At 39.4% G+C, this 27,358-nt stretch overlaps 1 protein-coding gene across 2 annotated transcripts in view; it reads right to left on the bottom strand.

The window, feature by feature from the left end:
* SPATS2 (spermatogenesis associated serine rich 2) overlaps nucleotides 1-27,358 on the bottom strand; it is a 64,674-nt gene that overhangs the window by 3,271 nt on the left and 34,045 nt on the right. The window contains exons 3-12 of one of the 2 annotated variants that reach the window (XM_081320396.1): nucleotides 19,133-19,212; nucleotides 18,249-18,357; nucleotides 16,637-16,686; nucleotides 14,630-14,891; nucleotides 13,457-13,669; nucleotides 11,718-11,853; nucleotides 4,902-4,960; nucleotides 2,490-2,599; nucleotides 1,409-1,511; nucleotides 458-549 (exon numbers count right to left, since the gene is read on the bottom strand). In XM_081320396.1, coding sequence (XP_081176522.1) covers nucleotides 458-549; nucleotides 1,409-1,511; nucleotides 2,490-2,599; nucleotides 4,902-4,960; nucleotides 11,718-11,853; nucleotides 13,457-13,669; nucleotides 14,630-14,891; nucleotides 16,637-16,686; nucleotides 18,249-18,357; nucleotides 19,133-19,212 — 1,214 coding nt within the window. Of the gene's footprint in view, nucleotides 1-346; nucleotides 550-1,408; nucleotides 1,512-2,489; nucleotides 2,600-4,901; nucleotides 4,961-11,717; nucleotides 11,854-13,456; nucleotides 13,670-14,629; nucleotides 14,892-16,636; nucleotides 16,687-18,248; nucleotides 18,358-19,132; nucleotides 19,213-27,358 lie in introns of both variants that reach the window. The other variant, XM_081320395.1, reaches the window with a different exon arrangement.

Genomic DNA, 27,358 nt, shown 5'->3' with positions numbered 1-27,358 from the left:
TGTGCGTGCCCACAGAGAGGGCTCTGAGTGCCGCCTCTGGCATGCGTGCCATAGGTTCGCCGCCACCACCAGCCTAGAATGCTTCATTTGAATGCTGTCAATGCAGTCTTTAAAAATGGGAAGTTATTTTAAATTTGGTGCATATTCTATTAGAGTTGAATTATCATTCCAAGCGTTGGCTTAAGACAAGCAACTGTGAGATTAACTGTGCGGCATGACAGCCTACATGTCAAAATGTGGGCCCTTTGCTTTCCCCTTCTAAGTGAAAAACTCTACTGTAAAAAAGATCCAAGCCTGGACAATCTCCAGGAGACTCTCAACCACAGAAACAACATTAAATCATTACCTCCCGGTGGGACTGAGATGGGCGGCTTGTTGCATTTGTGGAAGTTTCTATAGGGGATGATGGTTTCTTATTGGCCATTGTGAGGCTAGGAGAAGAGATAGAGGCACACACTGTGGTAGTGGACTCATTCGGACTGCTCATCGCCACGGAGGTAATAGAGCTGCACCGTGATCTGGTTGAATAACTGTTCTTTGGATGTGAAACTGAAACAAGAATGACAAAAAGAAAAAGAAAAAAAACTTATTTCACACTTTTTTTTTACAGTGGAAAGATGAATTTACTCCTCACCCCATCGGCAACCAGTGATGATACATTTTCCAAATCCTTACATAATCAAATTGCAATAAAAAGAAAAAAAATGCTTCTAGTCTGCTCCTATAATGTTCTTGTAGCAGCCATTGCCACCACTTTACAAATACTCCTCAGAAGTTGTGAGCTAACTGTTGGGGGAGCCATGTGCCTGCTGAGAAATACCCTGATGTATAGAAACAGTAGGCCTAAAAGTAGGGTAAAATTGGAAAATAAAAAAACAGAACTGGCGAGCGGAGAGAAGAAGCTTGCAAATGCATTTTTAGACAAGCTAATGGCTTTCACTTTACTAGTACTGCAACAGGGCTTTGAACATTTTTTTAAATTTTTTCTTAAAACCCACAGCATTGGGCTATGTCAAATGGAGGCTTCCTAAGAGAGGCCCCGTTCCACATGTATTAATTTGAAATATTTACAGTACGCCCATATCCAAAGGATATATAACATATAAATACATATTATGCATAAAATAAGCAGGATAAAGTAATAAATGTAGGTAAACAACTCAGCTCAGGAATTGTAATAATATGAAGACTAACAGTGAAACACAGAAGGGACCTCGATCATTTTCTGAGCTGATAAAATTCTGAGAAGGGCCTTTTCAGCTGAAAGCCACAGAAAAATGTATTTACAGAATTTTAGAAGTGCTTTTATCAGCCAGGGGTGTTTAGTTCAGCTTAGCTTTGCCCCATCGCTGCTGTGTTTTTGTTTTGTGTACATACCCAGGATACACAACGTTTAAGACCAGCTCACCTTGTCCAAAGGATTCAATGCTTTTCTTTAGGGCATCCAGGTCACAAGTGAAGCGAGCCACCCTGCCGAGATCCTCATCATATTTGCGCTCACTCACAAAGTGCTGCAGAGAAATAAAAATGTAGGCATGTTAGCATTATGCACAAAGCACGTTCAGGTTTTGGGAGAGGAGCTGTCAGGTGAATGGCGGGGGTCAACCGAGGCACAAGCTACATACCCTTCTCTCTGCTTCTACACAATTGCAGAAAAATAAACAATTGGATTTATTTTGCAGGAAGACCCCATGAGAAAAATAATAAACAGTTTAAAGTTGGCACTGCTGATAGAACAGCAATTACCAGGGTGAATTTTTCCATGTGGTGAGATTTTTGTGGGGATTTGAACGTAACTTCATTCTGGCCTCTAGTGGTAAGCAAGGGAAGCATTTGTCAGTTGCTGGTTCAGACAACACAACACACTGAGATCAAATTTCGCAGCCACGATCAAATAATCCATCAGCTTTGCGGAGAGTTAATAAGTGTGAAAATGTTTCAGGCAAAGTCTTCAAGTTTGTTCTTTTCAAAAATAATTTTTTTTAAAAAATGCTTCGATTTTTCAGTCAATCCTAAGCTTAAGCAAATGTTGTTGCCAGGTCAGTTATTGAAATTGCCTGCTTCAAATGCTACAGACTAAGATTGACTCTTCCTAAGCATATCCTCTACTGCAGGGGTCCCCAACCCCCGGTCCGTGGATCGGTACCGGGCCACGGCATGCCAGCAACTGGTCCGCACAAACAAGCGAAGCCCCATCCGCGAGATGCAGGCAGCACACAAAACCACGCCCCCTCCGGTCCATGGAAAAACCTCTCTCCACGGAACCGTTCCCTGGTGCCCAAAAGGTTGGGGACCTCTGCTCTACTGTTCAATAGAGCTCTTCTGCATAAGAGGAATATAAGGAAATGTAATTACATCAACAGAACCCGGGGAAGTGCAATTTCCCTGTGCATATTGTGGCTGTACTTTTATAAGATCTCTGCCCCAGCTGCCCAATCTATGTAGATTAGAAAAAGGTGTACGTAGCCCAAAGCAGTCTGGAGATTCACCTTTATATCAGCTCTAAGTTCTACCAGCTGTTCTTCTGACATTCGGACTGCTACATCTGTTAGTTTCTTCAGTGCCTCTGCCTTCTTTTGGCGGCCACTTAGGATTTCCACTATAATGTAAAACAGAAAACCCCCCCAAAGGCAATCACATTTATAATAAATAGAACAATTAAGCAATTAAAGCACAAAACAGAATGTCCAGTTGCTACACATCTAATTCTTGCCAGCCCCTATTCTCCCCTTTCCCCAACATTTTAAGTTTATCCTTCAAAGGTCAGCTTCAGCTCTGCAATACATCTGAAAAATGCTTGAGGCCTTGGAAAATACCTAAGAAGACTGGAAGTTAAATGCCAGGGGATAATTACCTAGGCAACAGGGCGAGAACTCTTAAATTCCCCCAACTGACAAGATTCTTATGTAGCTCAAGCTCAACACATGAAATCTGTGAATATAGGGCCCTTTGCTTTCTTTCTCTGTCTCCCTTTTTAATAATAATAAAAAAAATATGGAAGAAGTTACCAAGTCAAATTGGCTGTTTACTTGATTGCAATGCTTTGGGCAGGGTGCAGTTTATAACTCTTTTCTCCTGTACTTTTTTTTTTGCCAATGAATGATGGCACATCAAAGTAGCTCTTTTGTCTTGGAAGCAGAAAAGCACAATAGATACCACAATCAAACCCTGGGGAACAGGAGCAGAAAAAGCTGCAGTTTCTGAGAGGTCATGGGAATTGCTTCTTTGATATACAGGTAGTCTTCACTTAACCACAGTAATCGGGACTGGAACCTCTGTTACTAAGCGATGCAATCCTAAAATGTGACGTGACCTGCCCGTACTGCTTAGTGACAGCAATCCCAGTGCTTCCCACTGCTGTTGTTAAGCCAGGTTCATGCATCCTTAAGTGAGTCCAAGGTGATCTGCATGCAGGCAGGCAGGCTGCCTGGCAGGCAGGCAAGTGGGGCTGCTGGCAGGTGTGGTAAGGTGCATGGGTGGCCAGCAAGATGAAGAGCAAGCTTGTCGGGACCAAGGATGGCTGCCGCCAGGTGGCAGAGAGTGCGAGCGACTTACTTACAAGAGCCAGCTTCAACCTTTGCGGCTGGCTTCTCCGTTGACTTTGCTTTTGAGAAGCCAGCAGCGAAGGTCCCAGATGGTGGTCATGTGACTGTGGGAGGATGCACCTGCTGTGTGAGCTGGTTGCCAAGCACCCAGACTGGATGGGAGGCGGGGACAGCTGGAACTTTGAGGATCGGTCATACGTAGCGCTTATTCAGCACCTTCAACTAGTCGCTGAGCAAATTTAAGTGAGGACTAGCGCTATGAGCCATATTAATCAAGTTGCATATCAATTAAGAGTCTTCAAGGGGTATGTATTCTCGTTGCCTTGTTCTGGGGAATTTTTCATGGCACCTACAAAGTTCATACTACAGTAGTAGTAGCAGTAATGGTAGCCACAGGTTTATTTAGATATGAAGATTAGAGTGATACAACAACCGGTGATACAAGTCTCAATTCAGACAATCGGGCTGGCTGGGTACATATTTTATTCTTGCACTTTCCTGTATATTTGGACTCTTAAGTTTCATACCCATTGGAATGGTAACAGAGAATGAGAGAGTGATAGTTTTCATCCAGGATAAGTAAATCAGCATATAAATGCACACACAGAAGCCTTAGGAGCACTCTGTTTAAACACTGCGCTTGGTATGAGGAAACCCCACATGCTTTTCTGGTGTAATGGCAACTAGGATTAACCATGGCACTATACTTGGAAATAAATGCATGTAGTCCTTGACTTATGACCACAATTGACCCCAAAATTTCCATTGCTAAGCAAGACAATGAAGTGAGTTGCACCCCATTTTGATTCCCCCCCCCACAGTTGTTAAGCAAATCACTGAAGTTGTTAAGAGAATTATGCAGTTGGTAAGCAAATCTGGCTTCCCCCACTGGCTTTGCTTCGTCAAACATTCACAGAAGGTGACCAGCTGGGAAGGTTACAAAAGGTGACCACACAATGCAGTGGCGGAAATGCATGCCTGTTGCCAAGCACCCGAATTCTGACCACGTGACCATGGGGATGCTGCAACAGTCGTTAAGTGAGAAAAATAGTCATAAGTCACTTTTTCCAGTGCCACCGTAGCTTTGTGCAGTCACTAAATGAATGGTTAAGTCAAGAGCAAAACCAGATCTTATCCATGTATATGTAATTACAAGATATTTGAAACGTGAACCTATACAACTAGATGTGATACAAAAAATAGCCGACCTGTACATATATAGTATGGTTTACATATCTGGAAACACCAGAAATTGAAGTCCTTTGTATTTTGTCTTGGACTGCTTACTTTAAAAATCTGGTAGTCTTATAGTTTCAGGACAAAGATATTAACATAGCTGTGTTTTATAAAACTTACTTGCTTCCGCTTTTACTTTGTCCATTTCACCAAGTAGGGCTACTTCTCGATCCATGAGGCTAAAGGAAGAAAAGAAAGGAAATAAAGATTAAAATTCTCTTATATTCAGAGGCTATAACTTTTAGAACCCAACTCGACAATCAATCAGGTCATTAAATTGGGACAAATCTCTGCCTCCCTGATAAAAAACAGTGTCTTTGTATACATTAAGCTTTCAAAGATGGAATGGATAAATATCACTAACAACTCTTTTTCTGAGACCCAATTTGAAACATACCAGAACTATTCTTTGCAGGAAGTTGAGCCTCATTATAACATGTCGCCTACAAGTAGTGACTCTTGTTTTTCTCCTCAGATTAACAACGGCTATAGTAATGACTGGAACTGATAAAGCAGAATCAAGTATCTCAAGAGGTCCCCAACCTTTTGGGGACCAGAGAGAGAGGTTTTTCTGTGGACCGGAGGGTGCGTGGTTGTGTGTGCTGCCTACATCTCACAGATGGGGCTCTGCTTGTTTGTGCGGCCTGGTTGCTGGCATGCTGCGGCCCGGTACTGGTCTACAGACCATCGGTTGGGGACCCCTGAAATATCTGATATGGGGGAGGGGATCAGTGTCCATTTTGTGAGCCCAGATAATCTCCAGTTTAAGAACAAGTTCCGTTCCCAAGTCAAATTTGTATGTAAAGCCAGAACAGTATTATTATATAATACTGTGTAAATAGTATTGTGTAATTAACTTGAACCATGGTGTATTTAACTCAGATTTTGATAGAACAGGTTCTAGACTGAACTCTGGGTTGTCCCTAAACCGGGGCACTCTTAACCTGAGGGCTTGTTACATACTGGTGACCACTTGAAGAACCAGAGTTTCAGGTTAAAAGTTAATCTCTTCTTTTTCGCTGTGATTTCCTCTGGGTTATCACCAAAGAACCATTCAGACAAAACTGCTGATTGAGAATAAACACTGATGGTACTAGTACAGATCTGTACAATACAAGAATCAGTATATACAGGCACATACGTAGCTGAAGTGGAATGATCTAGTATGGACTGGGCTCCTTTGCCAGCTCACAGCATATGAAAATAGCAATGTTTTGAATGACACAGGTACCACTTCCTTAATCTGTTCAGAGTAGAGGAGAATATACTGTTCCTTATGAAGGGCTTCTAGCCTCTTAGGCATCCCTAGCATATTCCAAAGAGGAAGACAGATTTGGAAAGAAAATAGAGAGAATAAATTCTTGGTTGATATGCAAGAGAACAGGCTTTGCCAGCATCAGTTTATTCCTATGGAATGCCAGGAATTTGTTTATAGGGGGCAAAGCTCATTCACACTCCATGCTGTAATACTCGTGAGAAAAAAAATGGTCTAATAAATGCAGGATAGTAAATGCACAGAGATTATTTATGGGCATCATTAGAACCTCCGAAAGTCTCTGAGTCTCAGCAGAGGTTGGCATGGCTACCAAGAGCTGTTCGCCATACAGCTGCTTCTCTGATCTTCACTACCACCCTCAATAACAAGGAACAAGGAAATAAATAAAACATTATCTGTTGATATTTTATTGTTTATCCACCATATCTCTATCTTCTTTTTTTGTAGCTGTTTTATTTTTGTCCCTTGGGATGTTTTAATAAAAATTCTGCCCCCAAATAAGGCAATTTTAATGGAATCTGGAAAAGCTCAAGAGGTTTCCTAAGGAGGATGGCTGGGTCATGAATCTGAGAAAGAGATAAAGGAACCATCTGATATTTCAGTTTTAACTCCTCCAAGGTTGAGGATAATTCAGAGCAGTTATCTATCACACAGTACTACTAAATCATGCAGAGATGGGTGATAACAGATTTTGAGTATCTGCGTGAATAGGTTTCAGTTTAGATGCATCCAGATGAACAACTGGTAAAGGATAAAACATAATAACTGAAAGCTTGCATCTCAGAGGTTGAACAATCCCAGCAATGATTCAGGGGTTGTGATAATAAAGGCCATGGATGATGATGCAATTGTAAATCCTAGTAACCATCCGTAAATATGTTCCAGCTTCTATTCGGGGCAACAAGCCAAGGAAAGCCAATAAAATCCTTACAGTGAGGAGAATGAAAACCTGATAGATATCAGGCTTTATGCTGCTATTAAACCAGCTACAAAGTTGAGTTCTATTGCTTGCCTTTATGAATGAAAGAGAAGTAGTCCTCACTTAATTGGGACTGGCAACTCCACTGTGATGTGGTTGTGAAGTGCAACCTCACATGACCATGCCAACTTACATCAGTAGTTCTGGCAGTTCTAGTTCCCATCATTAAGTAAATGCCGTGTAGTCATTAAGCAGAACATCACATGATTGCCATTTGAGACTTCCTGCTGGCTTCCCCAGTGCTTGTGGGAAGCCAGTGGGGAAGGTCACAAATAATGACCATGTACCACTGCAACCATCATAAATAAATGCTGGTTGCTAAGTGCCCAAATTGCAATCACATGACCACAAGGATGCTACAACAGCTCTAACTACGAGGACTGCTTGTAAGTCTCCTGGTTCAGTGCCACCGTAACTCTGAATGGTCGCTGAACGAGTGGTTGTTAAACAAGAGCTATCTGTACAGGGGAACCAGAGAATTTGTGTTTGAAAGCAATCCTGATGGCAAGGCTGATGAAGTCACAAGCAATGGATTTGTTTCTCAGACCAATATTAGGTGGAAGTAGGCCTGAAGGGCTGAACTGCCTATGTACTTTGTATTTTATTCTTTTATTATATCTTCAATATCAGATATCGTATGCCTGCTTAATTGTTTGTGCTACATACACATAATTCTAATGTTTAAGGCAGGGGTCGGCAACTTTAAACACTCAAAGAGCCACTTGGACCTGTTTCCCAGATAAAACATTGGGAGCCGCAAAACTCTCGTGCGCGAATGCGGGCACACGCGAGGGGGGCAGCTTGATTGAAGAGTTTAATTAAAAAGAAATAGAGGCTGCTGGGCATGAATTCTCTCTGTCTCTCTCTCCCCCTCCCTCTCTTCCTTTCTCTGCTCACCTGGCAAGATGGCTTCACGCTGTTCTCCGACAAGCTGACACACATTCTTATTGGGCTAGCTCTCCTGAGCTGCTGCTTTCTGCTGGTTTCTGCTGCTTCCTGCAGAGACGCAGCAAAGGCAGGAGCCCCACCCAATAAGCTTGTCAGCTTGAGAACAGCGTGAGGCCACTCTCTTTTTTACACACACACACACACACACACACACACACACACACACACACACACACACCCCTCTCTCTGTCTCTCTGCAAATGGCGGAGGATGACTGGGAGCCGCAGGAGAAGACTGAGTCACATGTGGCTCCAGAGCCACAGGTTGCCGACCCATGGTTTAAGGCACAGGTCTGCAACCCGCGGCTCTGGAGCCACATGCGGCTCTTTCAGCCATCTCCTGCGGCTCCCAGTCCTCTGCCATGTGCAGTCCAAAAAAAAAAGTGGGACTAAAAAAGTTCAACCAATCAATTCAAATATGCAGGGTAGGTGCATATCTCGCCTTGGCTTCACTCAAACCCTGTTCTGCGCATGTGCACATGTACACACATGTGCACACATTTTTTGCGGCTCCCAGTTTTTCCTTTTGTGAGGGAAAAGGTTCAGAGTGGCTCTTTCACTGTTTCAGGTTGCTGACCCCTGGTTTAAGGCAATCACAGAATCTGATCAGAAAGTTCAGAGGACAAATTAGGCTGCATTTGTGATGGGCTCCAACAGACGGATGATTTGTCCTTCAATAGGAATTTCATAAAAATTCAGAAATTATAGACTGAACTAATATATTTAAAAGTTTGAGCAACTTGAGCAGTGATATCCAAAACCTGAAAATCTTCATTCCTGGCAATAACTTCAGGGGTTCACAGCACATTCCTTCCTTTTAAAAGTGGCAAAGAGAGATTCCCATCAGGTCAATGATTTATTGCCATATTTTCTCAATTACAAAATAGCATCTAGAATGCAGGGCCCCCCTAAAAGATCTATTGTGGGTGAACAGTGCCTAACTGATGAAAATACAAATATAAAACAAAAGGTGATAGTATGTGATGACAAGTCAAATAAAAAACTGAAAATACAGTTTCAACTGCAGAGTTATTAAACATTACTATAGAACAGCTAATGTTGAAAACAGCAAAAGAGTAATGCAGAGAATATTTAACATGAGGGTTTTGTTGTGATTCAGTGCCTGTGGTTCCGGCAGCTGAGTCGGATGATTCTGAAGAGGAGGAGGAGGGGTTTGGAGAGCCTTTGGTGTCAGAGGAAGGTTCTGATGCACTGCAGGACTTTCAGCCTGGCCCCTCCCATCTTGTTCTTCATCAGACTCAGCTGTGTGAGCACGAGGGATTGGAAGAAGACAATCCACAGCTGGCTCTGTTCAGGGACGCTAGGAGCAGGAGGCAATCTAGCAGAGCAGAACAGAGGAAGGCAATGAGGCAACTCAGGAGAACGCAATGAGAAGCCACGCCTTGGGACTGCTGATAAAAGGGGAAGGTGTGGGAGGTGCTGGTTGCTGAAGGTAACCGTTTGAAGATCTTCTGCTAGAGTCCTGGTCTGTTATTCTTGTTTAACTCTTGTTTGAACTTTTGGTTTAACTCTTGAACTTTTCATTTAACTTTTGTTTGAACTCTTTGTAAATAAATTTGGTTGGTTTTTTTTCCAGCCTGTTGACTATAAAAAGGGGTTGTCCCTGACATTCAAACAGGGCCGGTCGTAGGCTGGAACAGAACAGGTTTGATCTTCAGAAACCTGAACACTTCAGTCTGTTACACGGCAAGGTGTTCCTAAATGGATCTTCCTCTTTATGCCAAATATTATAAATTCATCACTTATGTTTAAAAAGAAATACAGCCTGCCTAATGAGCACATTATGAATTTCTAAAGCAAAACAATCAAGTTTTCAAGGGATGCTATAAAAATATTACTTGTTCAATTTTAGTTTACAAAATTGTGGTAATTCCTTCGAGACCTCTTCCACCAAGTGACTACAGCCAACGTATATTAAGAGAACATAATATTCATAATACCAACAGTTGCCAGACCAGTTCTCTTGATAGACTTCCTAATTTGAACTGGCAATGCTGCATTTATGTGATGATGTAAATAAGTTTCCTCAGAAGTGACTAGCAAGGGATTTGTATGCTGTGGTTTGAAGGTACACAGCCTCGTTTGCAGAATGGCAATCACCCCGTTTTCAGGAAAGAACAAATAACAAACCCTTGATTCTTTATCTGGAATTTATTAAAGGAGGTTCTGCTGGCTTCCTTCCAAACTAGCCATGCATTTCCCTGTGTCACGGAACTGCACTTCCTGTTTTCTGCCCTTTCTCTGCCCCACAGCAAGCAGAATTATTGAAACAAGGTCTTTAACCTTTTAAAACATGACGCATGATGAGGCAAAGATTAGAGGAGTGACCCAGGAGGTTATGATTTATAAGAAGCACTAGTTTTTTTATGCTGAAGGAAGAGATATCTGTAGGGAAACGCACCATCCACATGAATGCTGGATAATGCTGAATGATAAATCTGCTGGTAAAATCCGCAATCGGTTCTAAATATTAAGTCAAGCAGAGGCTGCTAGCGTTCGTTTGAGGAATCTTTCAAGATTCTTCTTTGCCTACAATCCCAATATGTATCCTTGGAGAAATAAGTCAGATGCAAGTAACCCAAACTAAGAAAAAAATGCTTTCATTATTTTTCTTAAGGCTGTATGTAGGATAAATAGCAAAGATTTTAGTTTAGCTATGTACAAATCTCAGCGATTCAGAGCATTAATTTTACATCAGTACTTAATGGTGGATTTGATAAGCAAGAAATGTGATAGATTAGGTCAGCCTACAAACCCCCTCAAGTCTCTTGATCTCAGATTGTTAAGATTTGAAAATGAAAATGCTTTTTGACATGGGAAATGATTCTGTTCTCAAAATTTCTATTTATTTGGTCAGATTAAACTAACTTTTTAAACTCACTTGGTATTAAGCAGAAATTGTTATTTGTATTGTTCATTCTGTAGCTTTGTGAAAATTGGGAATCAAATTATTTTAATCACCTGTTCATTTGAAATGCAAATGCAATAGATTTCTCAACCATAATGAGGATTCATTATTAAAAAGTTAAATGGCCAGTGAACTCCTGCATATACATACAGGACATTTGTTTCCAAACTCTGTTCCATTTCTATCCTAAGCCAGTGAGAACCAATCAGCCACTAAGAATTTAAAACTAGCTCCAAACAAACGACCAATTGCATGACCAGCTGACCATACTGGCACACAAGACATTTATAAGCTAAGGAGAATAGGACAAGGAAATCCTGATGTTACCTAGTTTGGTAATGAAACGTTCAGAAACTATATGGAAACAAGCTTGTAGAAAAAACCACAGTCAAAATCATGAGCCAGTTTCTAAAAAAATAGGAAAACATAAGTGACTTATCGTATGTTGCAATGCTATAGTATAGATTATCTTTAAGGCATCTACTCTTAGTAACTTTGTATTGCTAAGTCCATGAGTTCCCTACATAAAGTCACCCATATACATAGTTGTTTTATTTGGGGATAAAGTTGTTATTTGGAAGCAGTTTGTACCCTGACTACATACAGTACCACCAGAATCCCTAGATTTTTTACAGAAAACGTGATCATGAACCCATGCGCTAGTATGACTCCAACTAATCATGTTGTATATACACCTTCAGGCAAGGACTAGTTTGGTGAATGAAAAAAGGAAATCTGGAAGGCATTATTCTTAATTAAATCCTTTAAAATCATGCTCACACCAGATTTCAAAGTATTAGCATACCAACTCTGCAGCTCTGCAAAGACCTGCTTCATTTTCTTAATAGAAGCATCCATCTCTTCTTTAACCACAACCCGATATCGGGACAGTGACACGGTGCATCGCTGGAGGTCTTTTACCGATTTTTCAATATTGGAACCTATCCAAAAAGAACACAATATACTAAAGTGTCAGTACTCCTTGTAAATTTTCCAACAGTTATCAAAACTACAAATTGCTTGACATAAAGTATTTGTTCACTGCAAGAAAAAGGGACTCCAAAGAAACTTGAATGCTGCTCTGAGTGCCATTTCGTCCAAATATTTCTGCTAACTATTTATTATATATATATATATGCTGCCAAGAGACAGATATTCCTGCCTCCCCAAAACTATGGATAACGACCATGTTTAGAATCAAGATTTTGAAGGTCTCATTTGCTGACAGGCATAGAAGGGAAGAACAAGAAACTAAAAGAGGGAACAGCAAGGGGTCTGTGGCTTCTCATTTATCCACTGAGGTTATATTGGAAACTTGGCTCACACCATGAAAAAAAAAGTGTGCACAGAAATATAATGATTACGAGGGAGAATGCACTTTCCTAAAACTACGTTGCACACCACGTATACAGAGTGAATCATTGAGCAATGTCAGCTAATTAAATAATCTAAGTCAACTAATTCTCATTTTATTTGTTTATCCAAATGAGGAAAAAATATTATCAATTAATTCTCATTTTATTTGTATATCCAGATGAGGCAAAAATGTCGTCTACAACTTGCCTCAAAGGCTGCATTATTTATATTAAATAATTTACAATCTTTCAGTGCTCCTTGTTAAGTCAGTTAAAACCAGTTTCAAGTAACTCTAGCTGCTAGAGCTAATGTGCTCTGAATATTACTCCCCACTTTTAATACAATGTATTATGTACGAGCTCTCTGCAACCCAAACAGAAATAGATAAAGAAATTCAGGTAGAACTGGAAAGAGATATTGTGCCGAGTGAATGCATTTATTCCCAGAGCAAGCAGGCTTGAACAGATCTGTACCACTTTTGAATTTGAATCTAAGAATCCCTTGCAAAGTCACCATAAAGCTAAATGAGAATTATACAGTGGCAGCAATTTAACCCTGAAATAGGAAAGATGAAGTGATTGATCAAAATCAGAGAGGAGAGAATATGGCAATCAACTTCCACAGGAATCCACTCTGCATTTACCAGTCCCAGTGCAGCAGCTAACATATTACTTATGTTAAAAAAGCAATGATCTGTTGTTCAGATTATATTAAAAGGCTATCAATAAGCATGTCAAGACAGAACAAGGATAATCATACTGAGATGTCCTGAATATTTATCTTCATCTTAAAATTTAAGTAAAATATATTCATATATTTGCACATTAAGTATCCAGAATGAAAATAACTGCAATTTTACATTCCATTTAATTTAATCTTACTGTTTCCCAAGGAATATCTGAAATGCTAGATTAGACTCTTTTCGCTTATCTTTGAAGCCACTGCTGAAGGTTAGGCTGACCTGGTACACGGTTACCCAATGAACTTTATGACTCAGCAAGATTTGAACGGGATCAAAGTCCTGTACTACCCACCACAGCACAACAACTAATGAGATATACACTAAGAATTACAAGCTTTAGAGTTAAAACAAATGTCAACTGGCACCCTATAATTACTTTGCAACAAAGAACGTCTTAGAAAAACTAAAAAGAGAACAGAATCATGTCATAGATCTGTAAATTCTACCTAGTTTTTTGTTTCCAGGGGGCACAGGGACGTCATCCAGCATTGCTAGGGATGAAGGAGCTGGAGATTGGGTGCTGGAAGCAGGTCTGGAAAGTGGCTTGCCAGCGTTTCTCAATTCAGGTTGCGCTCTGAGGGGCTGGGTATTCTGGAAAGTCCGTGTGCTTGCAGATTTTGGACTCAAGTTGGTTATTCCATTTTCAAACTGTAACAATGCTGAGGAAGGGGGAAAAAGGTTACTCTAAACATCCCATAACCATAAAATAACATAAAAAAGAACAATAGGATAAGGAATGTTAGGTAGACTGGAATCCCAAATTATTTATCTAGGGTGTCTCTGTATGGTGGCCATAAGCCTAACTAAAGTTTACATCAGGGCTTGTCAACTAGGGCAACTTTACAGCCTATAAACTTCAGGAATTCTGGGAGATGAAGCAGACAGTTGTAAAGTAGCCATAGTTCCCCACCCCTAATTTACACAGTACCCAATTTTCCACTTCAGTACATTCACTGCCCATGCAATCTATGGATTTCCAAATCAGATTATATATAAAAGGTAAAGGTTCCCCCGCACATGCGTGCTAGTCGTTTCTGACTCTAGGGGCCGATGCTCATCTCCGTTTCAAAGCCGAAGAGCCAGCGCTTGTCTGAGGACGTCTCCGTGGTCATGTGGCCGGCATGACTAGACACTAAAGGCGCATGGAACGCTGTTATCTTCCCACTGTAGTGGTCCCTATTTTTCTACTTGCATTTTTACATGCTTTCGAACTGCTAGGTTGGCAGAAGCTGGGACGAGTAACAGGCGCTCACTCTGTTATGCGGCACTCGGGATTCAACCCGCCAAATTGCCGACCTTCTGATCGACAAGCTCAGCGTCCTAACCCACTGAGCCATATAATTTAGTACGAATTCCAGTTACCTACAATAATTACTGTCATGTTGCTTCCATTTCTACCTCTCTCCCCCTCTTTGGAAACTGGGAAGTCAATGCAATTTGAAAAAGAATGGTTCATCTCCTTCTGTAGCAACTACTGAATAGTGGAAGGGAAATTGTAACTGTTTGGTTATTAAATAATGAAATGTGGCAGAAGGCACTACACAAGTAGAATGGAAGAAGGAAGCCTTCCTACTTATACAGACTTTCTGGTTTTCATAATAATCCAACAAAAAACTAACCTGCCCCATCAGGAGCCTCAGGCACAGCAGGCTCACTCTCCTCTAACTCTCTTGCATCAATGGAAAGCGTCTCCAAGCCTTCACTGAGTGAGTCCACTGACTCTGTGTCATTGGCCGAACCATTGATATGGTAGCCGTTAATCCCACCCTTCTCTGACGAAGCTGCAGACTGTTCTTCTTCAGTGGCCGCTGGCTTGCCAGAATCAGGAACGTTGACACTTGATTCTGCTGGGGTTTTTGATTTGGTCTTCTTCTTTTTGTTCTAGAATTAAGATGTCGACATTGTGGGAGAAGAAACTAAGCTCAACTCCTGATATGAAATGGAACGTTATTACTATTGCCTGAATGTTAAAGAATTAAAACTCTTAAGCAGATAGGTCTTAAGGATGGTCCCTTAAATGTGGGGTGGATTTATTTAACAGCCAGAACTGATAAGATTGTGATATTAATGAAATTCATGTGGGCAGTGTGTAGTAGCCATATATAGAGTGGATCCAAGGGATGTTAAAAATGCTGCATTTTACCCCAAATTAGTCAGAAGGGCTGACTATTCTCAGAAATATGCAATTCCACAGTTCCATACAAATACAGAAAAAATACGCCTTGTGAAATCTTAGAAGACAGGACAATTTCAGAGTCAGGTTTCAAAGAATTAATGGGTGAGACCTTATAATTACACATCTCCTTAAGGCTTCTACATTACTAAAAGAAGCAGAATGAATTAGTGTATGCTTGATTTTTATCATGGATATATATCCATACTAATCTTTGCACACAGAATTTATATAGGTGGTGGTGAATGTTCCTGCATTTACCTGGGTTTTCCACAGACAAGGACAAGGATGGAAAATGCTGGTCAGGCTAGACCTTGTTCTAATCCGGCAGATTAGGACACATACCATATATTCAGTGTTTCTGGGAAATCTCACCTGACGTTACAGAATGTTCTAATATCCCCAAGCAAGTACTGGAATTTTTTTTGCTTCTCTCTTCCTTCCCCAGAGGTATTTTTAAAAAGTCACTCCCTCTTACTTAAACTAGTTGCACCACCTCAGTTATGCCACATGAGAACAGGAGCTAATGGGCCATGACTCTGGATTGGCTATGGATCCCTGCTCTAAGGCCGACCTTCAGCATAAATTATTTTTAATGCTGCCAAAGTGAGAATTAATAAAGGAAAAGCTACAAATGTTTTCATAAAGGCTGGCAATGAGTTTAAGTTTTCCCCTTCAAGGGCTATGTGTCTCTTTTTCATTGGGGTAGTCAGACTTTTGGGACTAGCAGGTACTGTTGGAATTTCAAGATTGTTAACAGCAGGGTGGAGATCCCTGATCATAGTATTAAATAAAAATAAAACAGAATACTCTTCTGTTTCCAAAATGATTGCAAGAGGAGGAGCATCCAGCCACAAAACATCATTTATCAGAAGACAAACAGTTGAGAATGGTCCTTCATAACTCTTTTTACACCCTAATTTACTTTTGTAGGTGTTTTTTTAATTATGTGGGCACAATTCTAACCAAAGCAGTGGACTATAGCCACAAACAGTTTTCATCTTTTAAGATGTGCAGTATCCATTGGTAAATTTAGATCATGCAAGTACTCTGTTTATATAGCAGACTCACTATTTAAAAAGTGGTAAAAGTGGGCATGGAACCTCAAAGTGAAGGTCCTATAGGTGCTTTGGAACTTATAAATGCTTTACTGGAGATGCCAACTCTATATCCTTGGTGGGGAAGGAAGGACCTATGAATGAGGAACTAAAGCCTCTAGAACAGGGGTGTCAAACTGCTGGCCCGCGGGCCGGACGCGTCATCTGGAAGTCGCGCCCACCCCATTGCCGGCAATGGCAAAACCGTCCCGATATGTTCCACGACATCACGTGACGTCGCGGGTTTGACATGTCTGTTCAAGAATATCTGTCATGAAGATCAGAGATAATAATTTACAGCCACAATTGAGTAAAATGCTCTACCAAAGCAAGTTCAAGTCCAAACCAAGACTAACCTTTTTCTTGCCAGTTACCGTCCATTCTTTCAACACTGCAGCAGCACTACCTATTAAGAAAAAGTGCACATAATTATTAAGATTCACATGCTCCTTAGCTAAACAAAACAACAATAACAAAACATAAAGATACAAGAATAGAAAACAGTAAGCTTACATCGCTGATATTAAAATATGCCATACAGACAGAAAATATATGAATTTTATTTTCTGGTCAGAAGATAGAAGACAGTGTATTTTGTTTTTGTTATCAAAAAAAAAGAATGATTGTGGTTCTCAAGGAAAGACCAGAATATGCTACTGAAGTGTAAATTATTTAAAATTTACCTTAAAAATAAATATAATAACAAAAGGCCTATAAATATGTAATGTATTCTTGAGAAGAGTTTGCTTTCTATCATGGTGACACCTGAATTGTTTTCCAGAATAATTGTTGGAATTTAAAACACAAAAGCTTAAGAATACTGGTCTATATGACATTGAGTAAAAGCTAAGTTGCTAAATAGGTATTTTTAGGACACTGTTTAGACAAAGTAGTTCTGTATCATAGTGATAAGGTTTTAGGATTTCTTTGCTTAACAGAAGCCTCATTAAGACCAATTTATTTAAGTCAAAAGCCAATAAATGGCAGCGTCCATACAGAGTTTCTGAAATCATATTTTCCAATTAATTTTAGTACCTAATGAAAAGCATTAATCCATTTCAGTAAAGAACAATCTCAGAAAAAATGTTTCCCTAATCTGGGCCCTGAAATGTACAATTCTAGGCTCAACCAGAAAGCCTTGTTTTCAGAAGTCTGAAATAGATTGTGAAAGAAGTCATAGGATAAAGCCATATTTAAAATTAAGAATGAAACCTTTTTTTAAAAAAGCTATGAAAAAGGATTACATTGTTTAGAAAAAGAGATGCACAGCACTTTCTGGGCTAACAGCACAAGCTAAAAAGCACTGTGTTAAATCACCTCAAAAACATTAATTTCAATTTTATTGTTTTCCCCCTCTGTCACAATTAAAATGACAATCTGATAACAATCTTTGGTGCCTCTGGGGCAGTACTCAGAGCTTCCAAAGGTAGCATATAAACTTCCTAAGTAGTTCCTGCTGAGTCTCTTAATAGGCAAGAAAAATTTCACTTCCCATGAACGTGCATAAATGAGTTAGGGAGAAAATTTGTGAATGTGCTTTGCTACTGGAGAACATAGTACTCAATATCTAAAGCAGAATTTTAACTGAGCACACTGCTCATTTTTCTCCATCTCTAGGCAGCCATTTCTAGTTTTCAACAATGAAAATAGAACTTAGAAATCTTTCTGATAAAAAGGGCAGGCATTTTATATTTCTTTCATAATTAACTTTGAAGTAGAGTGTCTTGTAAAATATACTCCAGGTATCATGCAAAACATGTACATCCTATGCCTTAGTTACATAACTTGAAACACCATAGTATCAGAAAATGAAGAAATGTATATATCTTAATAATTATTTAGCATTCTGTAATTGCATTATACTAAGATTGCATGTTAAATGACAACCCACTGCTTTCCCCCTCCCCCCATCATATTTAGTTTTTGAGGCCTGCCAGAAAATATCTCAGATAGGAACTAAGAACTTACCTTCCATGAAAGCCTGTACAGTTCGATCTACACAATTATCAAAGTGTTGCAGCACTAGGATAATCTCATTGTTGCTGCGGTTAGGGACTATCGCTCTCACAGCACTAATCTGGAAAAATGAGATATGCAGGTCACATGTTAGCCCCTTACTTCCCAGACAAATATGTGCAACCACAAACACAGGAGAAAAATTAAGTTTCTTTTCTCCTAAATTGATGTCAGTTTCATTTTTACTCTGGGAACAGCCCATTCACTTTTCCTCTGGCAGCCTTACAATAGAGTTGCAAGCAATATGAGCCCACAGCTTGAGTAAAGCCATCCAGCTGCCACTGGTTAAGGTGTCACTGAAAAGCAAATGTTATGACTCAATATGCTCTGAAACAGTCTGACCAGAAAAGCTTGTCCCCAAATCAATAGCAGCTAAAAAAAGAAGAGGAAAATAAATGTTCAGCCATGAGACAACAGGAGGCAGGAATAGACGCCAATGATGGAAATTAATCAAGAAGAGAAGCAACCTATAACTAAGGATAAATTTCCTGACAGTTAAAACAATTGATCAGTGGAACAACTTGCCTCCAGAAGTTTTTGAAGAAAAGATTGGACAACGATTTGTCTGAAATGGTATAAGGCAGGGGGTTGGACTGGTCCCTTCCAACTCTGTTCTGTTATTCTAAGACAAGCTATCTGTCAATGAATAGTTAAGATTGTGGAAGAAGCAAGACACCACTTCCCACAGTAAAAGGGCCACAAGAAAAGTTAAGAACTTATTGTAAATTTCCATATATGTTCTATTCATACTTCAAGGGGTGTCATCATACTTTCTGACTTTCAAAACAATACTATATTATTTTCATCTCTTAATGGTCTGTTAAGATATTACTTACCTTCTCTTTCATATTTTCAAAGGTACCTCCTTGGGCCATCACAGTATTTGACTGCACATCAAATATAAATCCTGACAAATCTGAAGAATCAGAAAGAGATGAATGTTCAGAATGAGAGGCAGCCACCAGGAAGAAATTTAAGTTCAGAGAGTAGCTGTAGTTATAGATTGTTCTGTGCAGAATCATATAAATATAGGCTGGAAATTATGCTAGAATAACTCATCCAATCCCTGGAAGCAATAATTTACAGGCACACCCCCCCCCTGGGAGAGGCAGAAAGCGTATCAGTTTCACCTGTTGAACACCACAGCATTAGTGCGTACTTTCTTACAGCAGGCTTCTGAAACAAACGGTTCTGGCAATATTGCAAAACTAGTCAAATATTAAAACATGTGCTAGAAAAGTTTTTAGCTGAATAATTTTCAAAGACAGACATTCAGACTCCTACACCCAACTGCATATTGGAGTTCTTCTTAATGTTTATCACTAAATTCTATATAATTTTCAAGGTAATTCTAGAATTACAGCAAGTTGTGTTTCCTGCTAGCTGTAAAATTTCATGGCTATTCTATGTTTCAAGGCAGCACTGCTGATTAGTCATTAGCTGATTATTTGGAGAAAACACATGTTCCAATGTAGATATAGCTGAGGTCATTGTAATAATGATGAAGAATCAGTTCTTACTTTCAGGGTTGCTGGAGAAAAGTGACTGGGCTTAACTAACCTCTACTGATTCCATGCCCAGGTCCACTATACCCAGCTCACAAAAAATAATAAGTTACTTAGCAGAAGTACAAATTTTATCCCTGAGGTAAAAATACACTTCTCTACCTCAACAGTGGCATTGGGCCACCCAACTCAGATCAGAATTCAACATTTAAAGCAGTGGGATGTGTAAAAATCACCTGGAATGCACTATCTTTGATTGAAAGTCACAGCAGGAATACCAGATTGACTGTGTAGTTTATCAAGAGACACGCTAGTTCTCTTTCTTTCCTAACCCATTTATTTTTGAGAATATGTTGAAATTCTTCTACATTAGCAAGTTTGTCTTAAAAGAAAAATATCCAGAAAGATCACAAAAGCAATGAACGAATGAAACCTTTCTCAAATTGGCAATATCGATTACGGCAACTGGATCAATTTTAACCATATATTTTTTTCTGCTCTTTACTAATACAAAAAATAAGGTATCAAATCTACATATTAGAATCCACTTCAGCTCCAAGACATTACTTAATACTGAATATTGCCTCTCTCTTCAGGATATATAAACTGCATGATTTTTGTAATGCATTATTAGGTCTACTAGTTATCATCATTTTCATGAAAAATGATTAGATATTCTGTTTTTATACATGCCACCAAATGAGGTCTATCCTTTTATCAGTTTCAGACCTAGCAGCAAATGAGTTGATGCCTTAAATATCTAGTTGGTGATGCAGAAATCAGTAGTACAACAAATGGAAGTTGAGATATTTTATCTGAAAATTCTTTAAAGTCTCTAGACCTGAAATTCAAAGTTCAACCAGGAAATAAACATGTAATATTCACCTTTCTTTCAATGATGATTCAGAGATGCATTAGTTTGATGTCTCTTTTAGTTTTAACAGACATTGCTCTGTCTTTTGAATTGCATGAGGAATTCAATAAAACATTGCATGAGGAATAATGGAGTATTAATTTGCATTAATGCCTTTATTCTCTCCAATAACGACTTGAGGTCTTTTTCCTTTACGGAAATCAATTACTTGTTCCTCTTAGATCAGGGGTGTCAAACTGCCAGCCCACGAGCCTGTTGCATCATGCAGAAGCCACGCCCACCCCAGCATCGGTAATGCGAAGTCACGATACGTGGCGACACGTCACGTCATGTGGTGAGTTTGACACCCGTGTCTTAGATCATTAGAAAAATCTCAACTTGTTTGTTAACAATGATTTAACAGTCCTCTTTTCACAAGAATACATTTGCACCATAATGAGGGCAAAATTAAGAGGTCAAGCTTGTATTTTGTTGCTCTAAAACAGGGGTGTTAACCTTGGCAACTTTAAGACTTGTGGACTTCAGCTCCCAGAATTCCCCAGCCAGGCATAACACTTTGTTATTAAATAAGCATATGCAGGCAGTTGCCACAAGTAATTCACATTCAGATTATCATTAAATCATATTTCATAAATACTAAAAAAATTATTAAAATAACTAAAATACTGGAAGCATCCTATTCACCATAGCAACAGTATGTTTGTTACTTGCTGACTGCATTCAAGTAACCAATTACCCTGACACTATTTTAATAAATAAACCTTAAGAAATAATTGGTTTTAGCAAGAGTTCAGTCAGTTGTTCCCAAGCCTTTTTCCCAAGCTCCTCATTAAGATGAAACCCCAAAATGGAATCTTCTATCAATAATAATGCCATCAAGGTAACATTAGGGGCATTTTTGCTTACTTCTAATTTAGTATGCTAGAAAACAGACTGCACATTAATTTGTGATCACGGTTCATGATAAATTTGTAAGACATAGTATAGTCACGTCTTATAAATTAAACATAAACTATGATTACAGGTGATCCCACCAATCTACCATGTCAAAAACTGCAAAAGACAACATTGTATCTGGCAAACCATTTATATAACTTTCCATATGTGATTGCCAAGGTGCAGATCTCAAGATGAGAATTGCAAGGGTGGTGGTGGTGAAGTTGGAATTTCTGTCTATAAGAAAGAGCATGCGGGGGGGGGGGAAGGAAACAGCGAGCTCTTCCTTGTTCCATAACTTATGCCATTTTCTCTGTTCTGAGAAGAATGGATAGAATACCGGAAAAGCTAAAGTGTTTAAAATGTCCCTTAGCATTTTTCTTCAAAGATTGTAGCTTGAAAACCTCTGCTGTAGGTTACACAGAATTTGTTCATAATATAAACCTGTAATACATAGGAAGATTCAGGAGATGTGGAGATGTGCACAATGTCTTGTCCTACATAGTGAGCTATCAGGATTTAAAATCTTGTCTGTCCTGCATATTCCTGTGGACTTTTTGATGCATATCTACTTCTGAGACTTCAAAATGACCATGACAAACTAACCATGTACCTCTATCAGGTCAAGCATGAACTAAACCTTTGCTCCCTGGTGACACTTTCATAAAAGACAAAACAACCTGACAAAGTGAAGAAAGCCCGCTTGGCTTGCCAAGAGATGCTTGCCAAACAGGATGACTATTTAGTCATCCTATTTATTCCCCAATTACTCAGTAGCAGAAACCACAGAAAACAACGGATCAAAGACTGAACTACGGAGGAAAATTGTTGTTATCATCATAACAAAAAATATTAAAGAAATAATCCTTGGGGGAAATTTTATACCACAGAAGAGAAAATTTACTTAATTAGTCATATCTAACTAGGAACTGCCAGAAATTCAAACACCTTCTCTTCAGTTTATTATTCAACAAACTCTTCAAGAACTAACTGATAAGACTTATTGTTTTATATATAATACTTTAAGAGGAAAATAGCAGTAGCACTTAAACGTATATACCGCTTCAGTGCTTTACAGCCCTCTCTAAGAAATTTACTGAGTCAACATATTGCCCCCAATCTGGGTCCTCATTTTACCGACCTCGGAAGGATGGAAGGTTGAATTGAGAATCAGCAGAATTAGCCTGCTGATTATAATCATCTCTTAGGAGGCTCCCAACCACACTCTACTCTCACTCCTCTATGGTTCTGAGGCGAAATATAAGGAAAATGGGAAACATCAGTATTCATTAGTTGGAATTACAGCTAATGCACTACGTCCAGAATTTCCCAATTGCATTGGGTACAAAGACTCTAATATTAACTAATCTATTTCTTTGCTGTTCAGGAAAGTTTATTAAAATCTGTATAGTAGTGTGAAGGTTTCTATAAAGATTTTTGGGTAGGCTAGAGTAGCAGCTACAGGTGTGGGTTTGAGTAAGGTTTTCAATTTTGGGAAAAATGCACAAAGCCTCATTCTTGTTATTGTACTCTTCAAGATGGTAAAGCAACAATTTTTAACTAGGACTGGTTAATGTCTTGTAACATTATAACATTCAAGAAACAGTATGAGTTGAGTAACTAGATTTGCTGAAGGGATTGGATTTGGTTTCCCAAATGGTATCATCGTTCTGGAATCTTATTAAAGCTGCACCTCCAAATGTCACCCATTTCATCATCAAGGCAGACTGAGAAAACCACTCAAAAAAATTGATTTGTATTCTATGAATGGAGAAAGATACATTTTTGAGCAAATGTGCTGCCAAGTCGTGGCTTTTCCAATGGCAGAAGTAGGGGAATGGGCCAAATGAACCCCTTAAATGTATTAAAAGAAACAGTTAAGCAAGACAAAGCTATTAATATTAGGGTTTGCAAGGTCAATTAATTTAGCAGGCAGGTAGGGTGAATTGGACCCAGAAGAGCTCCATTCCTGATTTACAAATTCAGTTTTTAAGAAAGTGGACTTTTCAGCGTGATAACAATAATAAAAACTTTACTCCCCAAATTTGCTTAACTATGTCCAAGTATAAATGTATATGGGTAGTCCTTGACTTACGACATCTGCACCCAAAATTTTCTTTACTAAGCAAGACAGTTGTTAAGGGAGTTTTGCTCTATTTTACGACTTTTGTTGCCAGGGATGTTAAGTGAATCACTGCAGTGGTTAAATTAGTAACATGGTTGTTAAGTGAATCTGGCTTCCCCGTTGACGTTGTTTGTCAAAAGATCGCAAAAGGTGACCGCATGACCTCGGGGACACTGCGACTGTCATAAATACATGCCAGTTGACAAGTGTCCACATTTTGATCATGTGACCACAGGGATGCTGCGACGGTTCTAAGTGTGAAAAATGATCATAAATCACTTTTTTCAGTGCCACTGTAATTTTGAATGGTTACTAAAGGAAAGTCTGTACGTCGAGGACCACCTGTAATTTGGTTTGCATCCTTTATCTTTTAAACAGCTTTCTGGTTCCCCTTGTGGAGAGCAGATAGTCTTGTTAATATAAGCCTTTCATAGGGCATAAGGTTTGACATGTGGCCTTGTCCAATTTATTTCCTATATACAACTTAGGTACTAGAGGCCTTGAGGGATTCATTCTCTCATAGTAATCTATAAATTTTACATTCTATGCCAAGACACCCATATAACGTTAGCTGTCTATATGATTAACTATTGTTAATGGCATGAAAGATTCAAGAGACAAGCGAGGCATCTTGGCCGTCATACTGAACTTCAGGGACCCTTTGGAACTACGAGACTGCTCCCAGCAATGATATAATTGCCATTGCCAACTGCCTTTATACAATAATCTGTAGCATGAAAAAATGACATTTTTCTCAATAAACAGAGATTCTTAAGACTTACTTTAACTGCCAAGGAAACAATATTCTGACTGAAAGTAAATCCAGTATAAATCACTTATATAACATGGACTTGCATTTGCTGTCTTTTTGTTCCTCTATCGAATTCTGCAACTTATGTGCAAATACATTCCCTTTTTAGAAAGGAAAAAAATGAGTGAATTTGAGTGTATGGAGTTACGTTTGTTTAGAATTCTAGAAATTTTAATTCAGGGAGAATAATCTTATAAGCAATATTTATAGATAAACATTTATGCAGCCCTAAATTCAACAAGAACTGCAAGATGGACAGCTATTTTTCTTTGTAGCAGCTTTCCTATACAGCTGAAAACAAATACTGAAACTCTTCTAAGTGAGAAATTCTGATGCAACACAAAAGAGTTATTGCTAATAAAAACAGAAAGTATAGCTGCATATTCCTTTTTAAAAGATGGAACATAATTTTCATTGTTCCATGAATTATAGTCATTACTAAGTCAACATCATGGTGTGATTTTTGCAGGTGCTTGTTCCGTAAACGCATTTTTTTTCAACAAGGGAAGATAAAAAACTAAATGTAACCAAAGCTGTTGTTCCATAAAACAACTGTGGAATAGGCAAATTAATTACAGCTAATAACATAATTTAAAACACAATTGCTCTAGGAAAATAAGATTACATAAAGTTACATAAAATCCTTTTGGCAGAGGTTGGAATAAAGTTATTTTGGAGTATTTTTTTAAAGATGGCAATAACAACTACGACAACAACAGAGCTGGCAGGGACTTTGGAGGTCATCTAGTCCAACCCCCTGCTCAGGCAGGAAACCCTATACCAGGGGTCAGCAACCTGAAACAGTGAAAGAGCCACTCGGAACTGGTTCCCTCACAAAAGGAAAAACTGGGAGCCGCAAAAAATGTGTGCGCATGTGCGTACATGCACGCATGCGCAGAACAGGGTTTGACTGAAGAGTGGAGCCAAGGCGAGATATGCACCTACCCTGCATATTTGAATTGATTGGTTGAACTTTTTCAGTCCCACCCTTTTTTTTTTGGGACTGCACATGGCAGAGGACTGGGAGCCACAGGAGACGGCTGAAAGAGCCGCATGCGGCTCTGGAGCCGCGGGTTGCAGACCTGTGCCCTATACCATTTCAGACCAATGGCTGTCCAGTCTCTTCTTAAAGACTTCCAGTGTTGGAGCATTCACAGCTTCTGGAGGCAGGTTGTTCCACTGGTTAGTTGTTCTAACTGTCAGGAAGTTTCTCCTTAGTTCTAGGTTGCTTCTCTCCTTGATTACTTTCCATCCGTTGCTTCTTGTCCTGCCTTCAGGCACTTTGGAGAATAACTTGGCTCCCTCTTCTTTGTGTCAGCCCCTGAGATATTGGAACACTGCTATCATGTCCCCCCTCGCCCTTCTCACCATTAAACTAGACATACCCAATTCCAGCAACGGTTCCTTCTGTGTTTTAGCCTCCAGGCCCCTAATCATCTTTGTTGCTCTTCTCTGTACTCTTTCTAGAGTCTCGACATCTTTTTTACATCGTGGTGACCAAAACTGGATGCAGTATTTCAAGTGTGGCCTTACCAAGCAAGGTTTTATAAAGTGGTATTAACACTTTACGTGATCTTGATTCTATTCCTCTGTTAATGCAACCTAGCACTGTGTTGTTGGCTTTTTTGGCAGCTGCAGCACACTGCTAACTCATATTTAAGTGACTGTCCACTAGGACTCCAAGATCCCTCTCACAGTTACTACTATTGAGTGAGGTACCTATCTATACTGTAGTTGTGCATTTAGTTTTTCTTGTCTAAATGTAAAACCTTACTTTTTTCACCATTGAATTTTTACTAAATGGCATCTTTCAAAATACAGGGAGTGCAGAATTATTAGGCAAGTTGTATTTTTGAGGATTAATTTTATTATTGAACAACAACCATGTTCTCAATGAACCCAAAAAACTCATTAATATCAAAGCTGAATATTTTTGGAAGTAGTTTTTAGTTTGTTTTTAGTTATAGCTATTTTAGGGGGATATCTGTGTGTGCAGGTGACTATTACTGTGCATAATTATTAGGCAACTTAACAAAAAACAAATATATACCCATTTCAATTATTTATTTTTACCAGTGAAACCAATATAACATCTCAACATTCACAAATATACATTTCTGACATTCAAAAACATAACAAAAACAAATCAGTGACCAATATAGCCACCTTTCTTTGCAAGGACACTCAAAAGCCTGCCATCCATGGATTCTGTCAGTGTTTTGATCTGTTCACCATCAACATTGCGTGCAGCAGCAACCACAGCCTCCCAGACACTGTTCAGAGAGGTGTACTGTTTTCCCTCCTTGTAAATCTCACATTTGATGATGGACCACAGGTTCTCAATGGGGTTCAGATCAGGTGAACAAGGAGGCCATGTCATTAGATTTCCTTCTTTTATACCCTTTCTTGCCAGCCACGCTGTGGAGTACTTGGACGCGTGTGATGGAGCATTGTCCTGCATGAAAATCATGTTTTTCTTGAAGGATGCAGACTTCTTCCTGTACCACTGCTTGAAGAAGGTGTCTTCCAGAAACTGGCAGTAGGACTGGGAGTTGAGCTTGACTCCATCCTCAACCCGAAAAGGCCCCACAAGCTCATCTTTGATGATACCAGCCCAAACCAGTACTCCACCTCCACCTTGCTGGTGTCTGAGTCGGACTGGAGCTCTCTGCCCTTTACCAATCCAGCCACGGGCCCATCCATCTGGCCCATCAAGACTCACTCTCATTTCATCAGTCCATAAAACCTTAGAAAAATCAGTCTTGAGATATTTCTTGGCCCAGTCTTGACGTTTCAGCTTGTGTGTCTTGT

The sequence above is a fragment of the Vipera berus genome (assembly GCF_964194415.1).
Source record: "Vipera berus genome assembly, chromosome: 2".
Lineage (NCBI taxonomy): Eukaryota > Metazoa > Chordata > Lepidosauria > Squamata > Viperidae > Vipera > Vipera berus.
Note: the sequence above shows the minus strand (reverse complement) of the source record. Positions and strands in the feature narration are given on the sequence as shown.